The sequence below is a fragment of the Silurus meridionalis genome, chromosome 9 (assembly GCF_014805685.1).
Source record: "Silurus meridionalis isolate SWU-2019-XX chromosome 9, ASM1480568v1, whole genome shotgun sequence".
In the NCBI taxonomy this organism is placed as follows: Eukaryota; Metazoa; Chordata; class Actinopteri; order Siluriformes; family Siluridae; genus Silurus; species Silurus meridionalis.
In genome coordinates, this window is record NC_060892.1 from 1,471,438 (window position 1) to 1,487,127 (window position 15,690).

A 15,690-nucleotide genomic window follows, 5' to 3' on the forward strand; every position below is an offset into this window, starting at 1 on the left:
CAGAATGCTGTCATTTTTAATAAGAAGCTGCATATACTACAGTCTTTGGGTACACCGTTTTCTGCGCGAGGCTCCCTCGATGACTGGAGCTTCATGGAGAGACATGGTGGAGATTAAGCAAGCTGTGAACGGCGGCTGCTTTTCTGCCTCTTCGCAGCTGACAGCATCCATTTGCTGCCTTATTTACGGATGGTCCTCCGGAGCAAACGCCGCCCGCCCGCCGATTCTCGAGCGCGCCACCACGTTAGCTGCGAAATGCCCATTAAATGTAGATGCCTATAGGATAAATCTGCCTCTCAATGATTCAATTCTTCTTCTCGTAGCCTAATCACATGGCAATCCTCTTCCCCATCAGTTCTACTTTCCTTTTCTTTTCTTTTTCTCATCACAGAGTAGTTAGTTCCTAAATAGTAAGCCAAGGTCTGGTGCACCGAACATAAAGTCTCGTCAGCTTCAAACTTACTTTGAACATACAGATCCACTATATAACGAGCCCCACCACCACTGCCGTTTCAACCACTACGAGAGTCTGATTCTCTACAATGCAATCAACTTCTAACAGCAGCATTGTCCCTGCCCCGGCCTAATTAGCTTGTAATGAGTTTTGTAATATAAGCAGTACTCTAGCGTAACCTGTAAAGCTTAATTAAACCAGGCACCTTTAAGTGTGTCCAACATCCATGATCCTCGTCTAGCCGGGAGTCTGAAGAACAAAACCTTTTTTTCTCACACATGCATGGATTGATAGTTTCCAACGGTTTTCCAAGTGCAGCAGAAGTAAAAACTGGTGTGGGCTTTTTAAATCTATTTCTTATTATTCAACCTTCATTTAGATGTGACTGCAAAAATTTATATTTTTATTATGATTAATGCTTTTTCTAGACAAGTCTATTTATTTCAAGATTTTTTTTTCTATTGAGAAATTTTAGACTATTTCTAAACGTTATCAAAAATCTATTTATAGGACTGTGGTGAGACCTGAGATGTTGTATGGATTAGAGACAGTGGCATTGAGTAAAAGACAGGAGGTGGAGCTGGAGGTAGCAGAGCTGAAGATGTTGAGTTTTTCGTTGGGAGTGACGACGATGGACAGGATTAGAAATGAGTTTATTAGAGGGACAGCACATGTAGGACATTTTGGTTACAAGGTGAGGGAGGTGAGATTGAGATGGTTTGGACATGTGCAGAGGAGGGACATGGAGTAAATCAGTAGAAGAATGCTGAGGATGGAGACACCAGGAAGGAGGAAAAAAGGAAGACCAAAGAGGAGGTTTATGGATGTGGTGAGGGAAGAGATGCAGGTAGTTGGTGTGAAAGAGGCAGATGTAGAGGACAGGGGGGTATGGAGACGGATGATCTGCTGTGGAGACCCCTAACAGGAGCAGGCAAAAGAAGAAGAAGAAGAAGAAGAAGAAGAAGAAGAAGAAGTTATCAAAAATGTGTAAGTGCTTTTTGAACACAAGTTCTTTAGAGTTGGAGCTCTAAAGCAGGAGATCTTCCACATCTTCCAACCCATGAAAAGCAGATCTTCATGGAGCTGGCTTTGTGCACAGGGGCATTGTCATGCTGGAACATGTATGGTTCAAGCAAAGGGAAATGTTTGTGAGAATATTTCTGGGAAGAACCACACATGGGTGAAAAAGTCAGGTGTCCCAATACTCAATGAGTGTTAAGAAGGAAAAGTGTTCAGATTAATGCTCGTAGTGATTCACTTATTACCACTGAGGTGGTGCCCTCAAGGGGATATCTCTTGTACCTTTTACTATGGCTCTACATGCTGAGTGTGAACGTTGATTACTTTTTGTTGAAAATGATTTACGGTATATAATTGGAACCATTAATTAGCTTGCAGACCGCAAACCACACACACACACACACACACACACACACTAAAATTCCCTGTGATATTCCTTCAAACATGTCGTTAAAAATTCTTAAGCACCTTCTGCATTTTGCGCTGGATCTCTGCAAAAGTGTCAAAACGGTGACCTTTGAGCTGAAACTTCATCTTCAGCAAGGAGGAGAAGTCTGCAGAAGCCAAATCTGGTGAGTAGGATGGGTGCAGAAGTAAGATCATGTGGATTGTTCGACGATCATCATGCACAAGTTGTCAAATGGTTTCTTCATTTTTCGGGGGGTTGAGCTCGTTGTAGGTCTTCCTGAGCTCTTTCCTTCTTCCTGTGATGTTCTTCCGCTCTCGTTGCAGCATTCGCCATCAGAATAGCACCAGTTAGCACCATTAGTCTAGAAAACTTTTGATACCACCTCATCCACATAAAGCTCTGTAAGGGTAACTGAAAAACCATGCGAGAACATAGCAAGGTATGAATGCGACCACAATACGGTAAGAAAGTGTAAGAAATAAATTTGATCCCACTTTCTCCTGAAAGCTCCTGAAACTACACATCACACTCAGTGTTAGATCTATCATCATCATGACTTTAACAGGAATGCACCCAAGTTGCCCCGGAACAGGGCAGAATGGTAAAGCGGTAAAGGAGGAAACTGGCATGTCACAGATATACACAGTCGAGTCTAATTGATGCTGTGCAGTGAGGAAAAACTCTCAGAAGAACAAAGGAACAAAAAATGAAATGGCAGCAATAAAGGGTGCATCTACCCCCGTCTCTCTCTCTCTCTCTCTCTCTCTCTCTCTTTCTCTTTCTTCTTCTATCGCTTTTGTTTTCCTACTCTTTCTCTCTTTCAGTCCATCCCAACACCCCCACCTCCATCCCCACCCGTCGTCTCTGTTTTTTCCTCCCTCACACTCTGCTTCCCTTCATTTCCACAGTACAGGAGTGGTCTTCGGGGGAAAGCTGGCAGCAATGTGGTGATGTCATGCCAGCAGTGCAGCGATGGCAGCTTAACCTATTTTTGGAAATACCACAGATTCCTATTTATAGCCCTGCTGAGCAGCAATCCTTTCAAACCCATTCCTGACGAGTGGCACAAAGAACAATGATTTCAATTCTCATTCCTCGTAATGCCATTTATAATTACGTTGGGGAATAAATATGTCTATAGGATGATGATAATGAGGATGAGGATGATATTAAGCTTACAACGTTATCCACTTTAAAGGATAATTTATGGTGCTGGGACTTGTGACCTTCTGATCCAACACTTTAACCACTGAGCTAAAACCTCGCCACCCTGCTGTATCTCTGGATGTTCCAGTGTTCTCTTGAAGTGTTCTCTTCAATTAGAAACCATTCTATGTCTCTATGTAAGAATGGTTCCACATTAACATCCTAAAGATCCATGATGTTCCTGAGCAACTCAAGAACTTTAAAGGATGGATTTGGACTGTAATTAATTGTAATTATAATCAACAGTCTGCTACAATAATTCAGGACCATGGACAGGTCCGCATTTAAGCGCCAATCGCTGTACAGCTCAACAATGATGAAACTGTAATGAATAGACATTCTGTGTTGTTTTTCTTTTGAGTCTCCAGGTTTCTTCTTGATACTTCAGACAACATCCTTTGTTAAACCTGCTCTACAAATGAACTAAATCGAATTCAAATTTTTATGCTCTCACGCCTAGTAGTCACTTCTTGCGCACCTTCACGTTAAACCCACCATTTAGTTTTTTATGGATCGGACAACCTCTCTCTCTTAGTTTGTTCATCTGTTCTGCCCTGCTTTATCCTCCTGCTTTTTATTTCTCTCCTGTCCAGTTCAGCGAGACAGAAGGAGTCCGAATGTGAGACAACAAACTTTCAGTGATCGCAGAATCACAGTGGATCAATGGAGAAATAAACATGCACAGTGCATTTCTCCATAACATAACACAAATCATTTCTTCTGCACTTGCACACAAAATAATGTCAAAAAATTGCCCAACTTCTTATTTAGAAGAGTCAGAAATTATGAAACTGAAAGAATTATGTTTTTTTTATTATTATTATTAAAATGTCTGGGAAGATCTTAGCATGCTTTCGAGATCATAGAGGTTCTCCAATCTTTCCCAGGAATTCTTATGTATCAGCAAAACGCAGAACGAAAATCTTGGCTTTTTATTCAGCTTTCAACAATCTGACCTCAGCTTATTTTATTTACATTCTGTATACAGTTTTACCCTAAAAAAGTTCCCTGCAAAAAAGCCTAAATCTGATGTAAGGTATGTATATATATTTATCCATGTCTCCGTTCATAGAAAAATATTGCACTGTAGTTGCCATGACGATACTAAGCATGGTTTGAAGGAAGCTGCCAGGTTCAGACCATAAAAACCGACAAGAACTGATTTTTTTTTTCAGGGTTCTGAGCAAATCGTACACTTTTTCTTTTTTTTATTGTGTTCCAAATGTTTTCGTGAAAAGCTCAACAGCCGGTAACAAAACAGATTTCTCATCGTTCATCTGAAGGATCCATCATTTAAATTATAGCCAACATGCTCCAAAAAAATTATTCTAATCTCAAGTGCAACATGGGTCTCAGAAAAAAAAAAAACAGCATTTTACTGCAGAGATTCTGGTAGTAATAGAACATCCGCTTTGATGTTTTATTAGTGAGTTTTGTTGTTTTATTAATGGTCACCCAATCGAGCTCAGGCAGATTTTTTGCATATTTACAAAGAAAGAGAGAAAAAAACCTTGTTGCATAATACACTCGTCTATTTTGGGTTGTGGTGACTTGCTTGTTTCAGTGTAAAAATTTGGCTGGTTTGAGAAGCTTCTTCTACATACAAGTGTTCAGTATTAATTAACGAAATCATTGTTCATTAAAAAGCTGACAGTCATTTTTGCTTCTTCACTAAAATGCACAAATTTGGAGGCACACAACTGTGTAGCACATCTGGATGCAGGAGCATGATATTTTCCTTCACCTAAACTAGTAGACCCAAACCTGTTCCAGCATGACAGTGCCCCTGTGCACAAAGCCAGCGCCATGAAGATCTGCTTTCCATGGATTTGGAGAGGAAGATCTCCTGCTATGGAGCTCTGATGAACGATAACTGCACCCCAGGCCTCCTCACTTTCTCACCCACATCAGTACATCAGACTTTATTAACACCCTTGTGGCTTAATGAATCTCCACAAAATATAGTGGAACATCTTCCCAGAAAGGTAGAGATCATTATAACATCAAATGAAGGCTAAATGTGAATGTTCAAAAAGGACAAATATCACGTTCAGGTGTCCACAAATGTTTGTCCATATATTGTATGTTGACTATTAGATTAGTAAATCAAAATATCAGATTTGATTCTGCCATCACGCTCCACCAAAATCTACCGAATTATTGATTATTAACCCAAAAATATAACGAAACACAAACGCAATTGTGGTGTAGTTGCCAAATTGGTGCACCACGAGAATAAGCATCTGATCTAACAACCAAATTTATCAAGTAGTTTCACCGTCTAGACCATGAATGTCCATCAATCCTGATCTAAAATGCAGACAAAACATTAGAGTCTATGGTGCTTTTTCTTCTTCTTCTTCTTTTGGCTTCTCCCATTAGGAGTCTCCACAGCAGATCATCCGTCTCCATTCCCCTGTCCTCTACATCTGCCTCTTTCAACCCAACTACCTGCATGTCTTCCCTCACCACATCCATAAACCTCCTCTTTGGTCTTCCTCTTTTCCTTCTTCCTGGTGGCTCCATTCTCAGCATTCTCCTACTGATATACCCCATGTCCCTCCTCTGCACATGTCCAAACCATCTCAATCTCACCTCCCTCACCTTGTCTCCAAAACGTCCTACATGTGCTGTCCATCTAATAAACTCAATTCTAATCCATTTTAAAACCGTGTAACAGACGACCATAAAATCATCGAAATCATGAAAAATCAATGCACCCACCACCGTGTTTCACACATGGGATGAATTCCACGTTTGGTGTCGATATGCAGCACTTTTGGTGGAAAATCAACCAGCAAAGAAGATTGGTTGTTGAACAAACATAATTTTCTATAATAATTACAACCCATCAATCTGGATTGATGTCATCATTCAGAGCATTAATCAAATCTATTAATTCAATTTATTTTTATTTGTAGAGCAATTTTAACAAAGGCACATTGTAGATATCATTATAATATTTCAGCATCAGCCATTTAAGTTTTTCCCTAATGAGCAAGCCAGTGGTGACTCCAAGTAATGATATGAGGAACCATGAGAAGAACCAGACCCAAAAGAGAACCTCATCCTCATCTAGAAGACACCAAATACTCATTTATTATAGTTCATATTCATTGTTAATGTTGTCAATTTTTCACTCAAGCGCAAAACTCACCGTGTGCAGTTTCAATGTGCAGAATTGATCCTGAACATGAGTCCGAACGTCGACTTTCTGAACATACGTCTTCAGAAATCTCCAAAAATATCATCTGAATACGTCGTTTTGCAATCGAACCGAATTTGGTGAACGACAAGTTGTCTTTTTTTTCCTCCTATGGGAGCGCAGTCCAAACCCACACTCGGATTGATTGGAACTTCTGACTCCAATTAACCTTATCTCGAGAGGTAATTATCCTCGTTTCACACACTTTTTCTATTAACAGCCTGGACTTTTGAAGCCATTCTTCTATACAAAATGCACAATCATATATTAGAATTCCACAAAACTCCAAAAGCTTCACAAAATCAATCTTACGTGCATCTCGAATCAATTGAGGAGAAAAAAAAAAGCCTGATTGTATTGCACATAAATGCCCTGAATCCGGGCGTTTAGCGCATGACGTCCGCACATGAAACCCACTTCAACAAGACGAGTTAAAAAAACAATGCTGCCATTTTCATTCGATTATTACTCTGATTTATTGTTCAGGGCTTTCCGGAGCCAGTTAGAAAGACATTAGGAATATGATCCTCGATGGCATTAATGCTAATATTTCACTCTACCACGTATGATCATTTGTAACAATAAGAATTCTCCATACGCGAGAAAAAAAAAAAAAAAAGACGATGTGGTGAAAACGCCTCCAAACTGCCGCCCTGCGTTTATCCGCATTTATAATGTACAAAAATTCCGAAAATCTCATATTCCCATAATAGTTCGTTAAATATTAAACATCCAAACTTTAATTAAGTGCTAAGGGAGTGTTACACTTTCAACGATCAATCATTAAATATCGCAGTGCCGAATGCTAATTATTAATCCCGATATTTGCCTGGGGACGGCATCGAACAGTGTTAGTCCTATTAAATATTGCTGCGTCCCGGAGCAGAGCACATTTTTAATTGGTGGAAAAGCCGGCGCCGTTAAGGGACACGAGGGCCAGCTGATCCGAGGAACCCCGGGCTTCAGACAATACCTAGAACCACTAATCCTCTTCGCTCGAGTCATTATGGTCATGCGTTATTACCACGCCTGACAAACTAATGCCGTGTTTTCCTGCTTGAATGAATTAGCAGCCTGGTCTCCACATCTCATCCCTTTAGCAGGAGGAACCTCCCATCATCTGTTCATTAAAGAGAGAAAGAGGACTGGACCTGTCACATATACATTACAGTGACATTTTTTTAGGAATGCTGGGGTCAGAGTGCAGCATGAAACAGGAGTCCTGGAGGAGAGAGGGTTAAGAGCTTTTCTCAAGGGCTCCAGCTGGGCAATACAGGGGCTTGAACCCCTGACCTTCTGAACAATGACCGAGAGGTTTAATCACTGAGCGTGACGTCCACAGGACTTTAGGTAGAAATTATACTACACTGGATGTTACATTAATAATGTACACTATATTCAAACTGATGTTCTGAGCAGATAAAGGAGTTAAGGGCCTTGTTCATGAGCCGAGGAGCAACAGCCTGGTGTAGCTGGGATTTGAACTCATGACCTTCTGGTCCAAAGTCCAATGCCTTAACCATTAAGCTACCACCTCCCATATTTTAAATGTGTGTGTGTGTGTGTGTGTGTGTGTGTGTGTGTGTGTGTGCGCGCGCGTGTGCGTGTGCGTCCATGCATGCTCATATAAGCTTCTGGAAACCAACCATTGCGTACCTGTATATTCTTTTAAAGATTCCTCACCTGATGAAAGTGAAGCCTGCAGAACTTTTTCACGCATACCCCGTTTCTTTCATCTTCACAACTACACAGCCACAAAAGTAAAACGTGCGTCATACCTAACTAGAACAATACACCATTCTGAGAAACATGCACGCCTCTTCCTGGGTTCCGCATGAGCACTTGTTTGAGGTGGTCTTCATTCTCATCATTAAAAGGAACAACACGTCGGTCATTCAGGTTTCAAAGAAACTGATCTACTTAGGGCATGAGGTCCATTAAAGAGGTTCTGGAGGTCTCCAGCCTGAGGATAATACTTACAATTTGGCTGAATGTTAAATTTGGAGGTTAAGAAAATGAATGAATTCCTGGATGTAAAAAAAAAATGGACAGATGAATAGAGAAGAAAATATTTACCCTGATCTGAAAAAGCATCATATATGACTGACAAGAGTCTTTGTACAGGTTGTTTAGAGTCTCATACACACACACACACACACACACACACACACACACACACACACACACACACGTTGTAAATCCCACAGGTACACTACAGACTGCATGTCAAAAATAATACAAGTTAATGGAAGATTTTCTAGAAGAGCTCTGAGCTTCATGGCAGAAGAATGATGGAGAGGATTCTGGAGAACATCATGCAGCAGAAAGGTTGCAGATAATCTATAATAAAACACCTGGATGAGGGAAGGTCCCGTGTCACAGATGTGATGGACTTGTGAGTCTGATGCCCTATATGAACAGGTGTTGTGTGTGTGTGTGTGTGTGTGTGTGTGTGTGTGTGTGTGTGTTTGTTACCTTTGTGCATGCCGGTGTATCGGTCCTTTAACACGGTGAGTTCGTGGATTTTCCCAAACTGCTCGAACAGTGGCTTCAGGTCTTTCTCCTCCAGGTTCCGCGGGATCTGCCCGATGAACAGCTTGATCGCGTCTTGGTCTTTCATGGTGCCGCTCTCCTGGTGGATGGAGATGGACTCGGAGCCGTTCATGGGTTCGGGAAGAACCTGGTGCTGGTAGGGAAGGAGGAGGAGGAAGAGGAGCGGCTGTGGGCTCGGTGCTTCCGCGGGACCAGGCGCGAGCAGGCTGCACGGAACCGGAACCGGAGCGTGTGAGGGTGCAGGAGCGGGGACCGGAGCGGGGACCGGAGCGGGAGCGGGACAGCGCTGCTGCCTTCCTGCCTCACGCCGAATGAATCTGGCCATCGCGAGCGCGGAGCAGACCGGATAGCAATAATGACAGCGCGCGCGCGCACGCGCCAGCACACACACACACACACACACACACACACACACACAGGGAGTACTCAGCTGGAAACCTGCACTCTTTTCAGGTCGACACACACACACACACACACACACACACACATTCACATCCAAGTACACACACACTCACAGGTATCCACATACAAAATACACATTCACATCCACCACATAATAAAATACACACCACATACTAATATACACACATTAACATACAAATAGACACCCACTCATTCACATCCATATACACACACACACACACACACACATTCACTCTCACACATATATCTACATACAAATACAAATACACACACATATAGCCACATAAAATACACATATTTACATCCACCTACAACCATGCACACACACACATTCAAATCGACACACAACACACACTCATCAAATGCACATTCAAATACACTCACTCTCACACACATATACACACACATACAAATACAAATATACACTTATGTCCACATATAAATGCACATTCACACAAATACACACATTTACATCGAAACACACATTCACCATACACACAATGACATGGACATTCACATTCACATTCAAACACACATATATACACACCTTTACATTAACATACAAACATACACACATTCACATTAAAATACATACAAATACAAACACAGAACACAAGCAAAGCGGCTGAAGGCCATAAGCAGCGTGTTTCGCTGCACTCGGGCGACACCAAACGGTGATAAAGTGGAATCGCAACCCCACCGCTGAACACAATCAGTGATCTAAAAGATTCATTCAAGGTTTAAATCGTGTGCTGATCAAAACACACACACACACACACACACACACACACACACACACACACACACACACACACACACACCTAGGGACAATTTAGAGTACCAAATCCATCTACTCGTATGATTTTTGGGATATGGGAGGAAACCTGCAGGCCTGTATATGGAGATGATGTTCAGAAGCTTTATGCAGATATCAGTCTGCTCTGAAACATGATGGTGGACGTTCTGCCACTCTGAGCTCATTTCATATATATTTCTGTATGTAAATAAGAAATCTGTGTTTATTCTACCAACGAGCGTCTTTTCCTCCGCTGAGCACATGGTATAGAAAACCAATGGAGCACAAGAAATCTGCACACACACACACACACACACACACACACACACACACACACACACACACACTTATGAGTTTTCCTGGAGGAACTACCAGAAAAGTTCTTTTTTATTTATTTATTTATTTATATTAGGTGTTGTAGTCTATTATTTCTTATTTTCCAAAGATTCACTTATTGTATGTTATGTACCCCATATTTTGTTGTTTTTCTTTTTTTTTTTACAAAACTAGAAAAAATCCATTTTCTTCACTCCATGTTCTACCTTATTGACAGGAAGTGGCGTTGAGCTTCAATACGCCAATCAATATCTCGATCAATCCTGGAAAATAGGCTTTAAAGGCGTAATGCGTTGTTGTTACTCTTCTGCTCCACTGAAATATGTTTTCATTTCTATCTTTTATCTAGTAGCGATTGAAGAACTTTCCCTTGCCTTCATTCCTCAAGACAAAAAAACTCTTATGACGACTCCTGATGGCGAGGCTTCGTGACTGGATAGTCGTTGGAGCTTGTGGGTATTGAAGCAGCCCTTGAAGGAGGTAGGATATCTAAATTTAGAGGTGTTCTTGATGGGATGGAAAGAGGCAGAACTTCCACTCCAGGGTTTATTGACCAACACTGTTAGTATTTCACTCGTCTGCGAGATCGATTGTGGTGGGACTTTCAGAAAAGCTACATATAGTTCCGAGTGCTACAATTATTGCTGCTTGTAGCAGAAACATCTACAGATCAACCTTCTCATGATACTTTGAGGAGATCGGTGCATGAGCCCAGTATCTTGGAGAAGACACAAATTATAGCGCACGCATGATGTGGACGCAAAATGCACCAGACAATGAGCAGCTTGGTGTTCTTCAGTTTACCGTCAGGAGCTAACCCGGAGATGCTGACAGTGTGGCTGTGTCTGAGCTTCAATCCATCCACATCCAGAGTGATGATGCTGAAATGACAGATGGTTGATATGTTCTGCTTCAGCACCTCAGGCACTGAAATCATCAATGAGAAGCATGTGAAGACCCCAAGCGTGGTGTTCAACAGCAACCCGAGGGAGCCAGCATCCATCAAAGCCTGACACTGAGGAACGTCTGGGATTTAAAAAAAAGCGTGGTCCTGTCAGAAGGATACGTACCTGGATACTATTGCAACTTTTATATGATCTGAACATTTGGACTTGGAGAAGAAAACTAGCAACCACCTTGGATGGATAAGTTACCTTAGAAGCAACATCAAGCTGCAGCACCCACTTAAATTCCTAGAAGATGAGATGAAAGATGAAGAGATGTAATTCAGCAAGCTGAAGGTGGTTGAGTTGGAACTAAGATGAAGAGTTGATGAAATAAGGTTACATTTCAACAGGCTAGTGGAGCTGGTAAGCCAAGGAAGTTCTCTACAAGAAGATTGCAGTTGTTAACACATCTGGAGAAAAAGTTCTTTAAAAAGCAACCACATTCTATGCAAGAAGCTTGAGAAAGGTCTCCAAAAAGCAACCAAGTTCTCTCTCAAGAAGCTTGGAGTTGTTGAGACAGCTGGAGAGAAAGTTCTCCAAAAAGCAAACACATCCTCTGAAAGAAGCTTGAAGAAGCTTGAGAAGGTTCTCAAACAAGCCACTAAGTTCTCTACATGAAGCTTGCAGTTGTTAAGAAATCTGGAGAGAAAGTTCTTTGAAAAGGAAACAATATAAAGAAGTGTTCAGTAAATGTGCAGGTGCGTGTCAGGTGATGGGAAGATGATTGGAGGCCAGGCATTTGTCTTTTATTTAGATCATTTAGCTGAAATGGTTCTCCAAAGTAAAGCTGCAGTGAGGAGATCATGGTGTTGCTCAAAAACCCAATCAGAAGCCCAAAAGTTCTCAAGATGACTGGAGGAAGTCTAATTAGCCAGTACTGGTGCAGGATGCTCTCAGATGATTCCAGGAAGCTTATAAATGTCTGGAGACATCAATATATTTACACAGCAGACAATATTTTTGATTGGTATTGCACACGTCTTTCTCCACTCTGAGATGTTTTCAGGTCCAGTGAATGAAAGTGTTTTATGGGCATTTCAGCTGTACACTGTACAGTACCAGAGGAGCTGAAAATCACCGCTCGAGTAAAAGTATAGATCTTCACTGCAAAAACCAATTCCATTATGACTCGAGTAAACGTCTGCGAGTATCTGATTTGAACAGTATGTGAGGATTTGACTCGTTTCGAACGTTACGAGTCCTCGACACCAAGACACACGTTAGTGACAAATCCAAAAACAGTTCATTTGTCAGGTTTAATTTCCGAAAATACAAACCGAAATTGTTCACCACATTAACACTGCATTAACCATCAACAGCGTCTTCAACACTCCAGAACGAAAGAATGAGAAAACAAAAAGACAAAGAAGTAAAAGGAATTGTTGTGTATGCTGGCAGATAAATGAGACACAGCAGTCGTGTTTTTACTCTGAACTATTAACTTCAATACATCACTATATATGTCACCACTAGAGGGCAGGCTTATCACAAAATGCTGATAACCAATAGTACATACATTACAGGAATCTTCAATTAACAAATAAAATAACAGTCATGGTCACGTCACAAAGTAGAAGAACTGTTGCAAATCAGATAAAAGTAAATAATTTGCGATCAAATATTCAGAGTTTTTAATTTGTTGCAGTTCTATAAAAATGTATTCAACTTCAACAACTAAAAAATTGGTTCTCAAAGTTTTTGGAACTGATTCGAGCACTTTTTGGAGCAAATGTGGATTGAGGAGTGTTGAGCCTTAATGACGTCACGATGTCACCTTCAAAATAGACCCCTTGCACAGTAATACAGCTCCCAGAGTTCTTCTGAAACGTGTCCTGACAGTCTTCTTCTCGAAGCGTGGAGAGGCTGGATCTCCACAACGATATCAAAGCGGAGACCTTTGAGCTGCATTTTCATCTTCGGGCAGAAGGCGAAGTCCGCAGGAGACAAATCTGGTGCGGAAGTGAGATTGTGTTGTTCCGGCGAGAAACTCATGTGTTTTCGGTGACAGGATGCGCACGTGGTCAGCAGTTGCACAGTTTACAAAGTACAGGGGACGATGTCTTTTAACACACTGACTTATGAAGGTCGGTGCTTCCTGTGATTGTGCATTCAGCCTTGTGCTGCCATCTGCTGGCGTGTTACAAAAAAGAGGCTGAAAACTGGTCCTGTTGTTTCCACACAACAGGACCAGAGCTGCTCCTGAATAAATAAACATTATAAACATATAATAAATACTGTACATTTAAGCATTAGTGGTTTCGGTTATTTCTGCAAAATGTGTCAATGAAAGAGTTGAAAGAGTTGCACAGTCTGCAGCATGTGGTGTAAATGTACATGATGGAATGAAGTGAGATCCTGATGATCTTCTCTGCAGTCTTTACTATTCCCTATAAAGTCTCCTGATCCCTCAATTATAAATATTTGAAGAATCCATGAAGAATTCTTTGGACTGCAATTAATATAATCTCCATGAGCAGTTGTTATCTTCAACAATGATGGAACTGTAATGTAATGGTTCCCTTTTGAGTCGGTTCCTCTCAAGGTTTCTTCATCATCTCAGGGAGTTTTTGTTCTGGTGAGTGAAAGGAATCCTGATCCAACACGGCTTCCATTGCATACTTCAACACCATGCAGTTCTGTCTGGACTGCGGCTCGTTGGAACCAAATTCACCGAACAACAAGACGATGATCCGAAGCACACTTCTGAGTTCTGTAAGTGTTATTTAGAGAGCAAAAAGACATCTGGAGTGATATCCATCCTGGAACAACCTGCACAGTCACTGCACCTAAATCCTCCTGAACTGCTCTGGGATGGGATGAACTGCATGACCAGAAAGAAACTTCCAGCTAGTGAAGAACATCTGTGGGAAGTTTTAAAAGAGGCACAGTAAAGTATTTCAGATAAAGGTTTGGAGAAGCGAACTGACCGGATGCTGTCAGTTTTTATGAAAATAAGTTCAGGACATTCAATAGATTTGTTTGGTTAAAGGAAATCTTCATATTTTCACAAGTATGTGTCTCTCAAACACCATAAAACACTCGGTGTTTATAAACCTGTGATTTACTGTAGTAATGGTGAAATGGTGAAATTGCGCGTACTTACACTGTAAAACTTTTTCTCACCACCAGAGGTCAGTAGTAGTCAAGCATTTCATGTCCCTGCAGTAAAATGTCCCGCTATTGTTCACTGCATTCCGGTAAAACGCGAAGGCAAAAACACATCAATTGTATTTTCTTGTTCGCAGAAATGTGTTTGTTTGTCAGCAGAAAGCTAACCTGAAACGATGTCTCTGAATTAAATTAATTGTCTATCTGTTTATTAAAGCTCTTTTGTAAAGCTATTAAATACATGCACTGCATCTTTACCTGGAGAATACTGAAAATCAAATACCTCGTTTACGGGCTTTACAATTAGATACATTTGACAAATAGTAGACATATGATCAAACTATCAGTATATAATCCTAACTTTCTAACTATATTCCCATGTTCAGGTCCCAGATGGTAAGTGCAGGAAGAAAACAGTTCCTGGAGCCAATTATAATAACTGATTATAATCTGGATTGTGATTGGCTGGAAGTTCGAGTGTGAATAGTGGATTGTGATTCTGATTGGCTGGATGTGAATACAAACAGTGCAGTACACGTTCTTCGAGGACCAATGTGATCCATTAAACAACACAAATTAACAAAAGGAACAGAACTACACAAAGCTACACATAACTCTCAATTAACAACACAAAGTGATCATGTGCAACATTTAGTGCAAAAGACATCAGACAAGAGACAACATGCAACAAGAAAAAAACAGTAACACAGTAGCGCCAACCAAAACAGTACAGAAGGCTACAGAAATGGATTGTCCATATCTTCTTCTTCTTCCTCTTTTCCTCCTTCCTGGTGTCTCCATCCTCAGCATTCTCCTACTGATATACCTCATTTCCCTCCTCTGCACATGTCCAAACCATCTCAATCTCACCTCCCTCACCTTGTCTCCAAAACGTCCTACATGCGCTGTCCCTCTAATAAACTCATTTCTAATCCTGTCCATCGTCGTCACTCCCAACGAACATCTCAACATCTTCAGCTCTGCTACCTCCAGCTCCACCTCCTGTCTTTTACTCAATGCCACTGTCTCACAGATACTCTTCTATCACAAATCACTCCTGCAATCACTCTTCTCCACCCACTCCACCTGTTGACCCCAGGTACCTGAACTCCTCCACCTTTTCCACCTCTTCTCCCTGCAACCGCACCCCTCCACTGCCCTCCCTCTCATTCACACACATGTACTCTGTCTTACTCCTACTGACTTTCATTCTCCTTCTCTCCAGCATGTACC

At 41.3% G+C, this 15,690-nt stretch overlaps 1 protein-coding gene across 6 annotated transcripts in view; it reads right to left on the minus strand.

Moving 5' to 3' along the window:
* The window catches only part of celf5a (cugbp, Elav-like family member 5a), a 190,982-nt gene extending 181,661 nt beyond the window's left edge, over positions 1-9,321 (minus strand). For 3 of the 6 annotated variants that reach the window (XM_046858147.1, XM_046858143.1, XM_046858142.1), the window contains exon 1: positions 8,770-9,321. In XM_046858147.1, the coding sequence (XP_046714103.1) occupies positions 8,770-9,172 (403 nt within the window). In that variant the 5' untranslated portion in view covers positions 9,173-9,321. The remainder of the gene's footprint in view (positions 1-8,769) is intronic. The other 3 variants (XM_046858146.1, XM_046858145.1, XM_046858144.1) reach the window with 1 other exon arrangement.
* Positions 9,322-15,690: the final 6,369 nt, after the last annotated feature.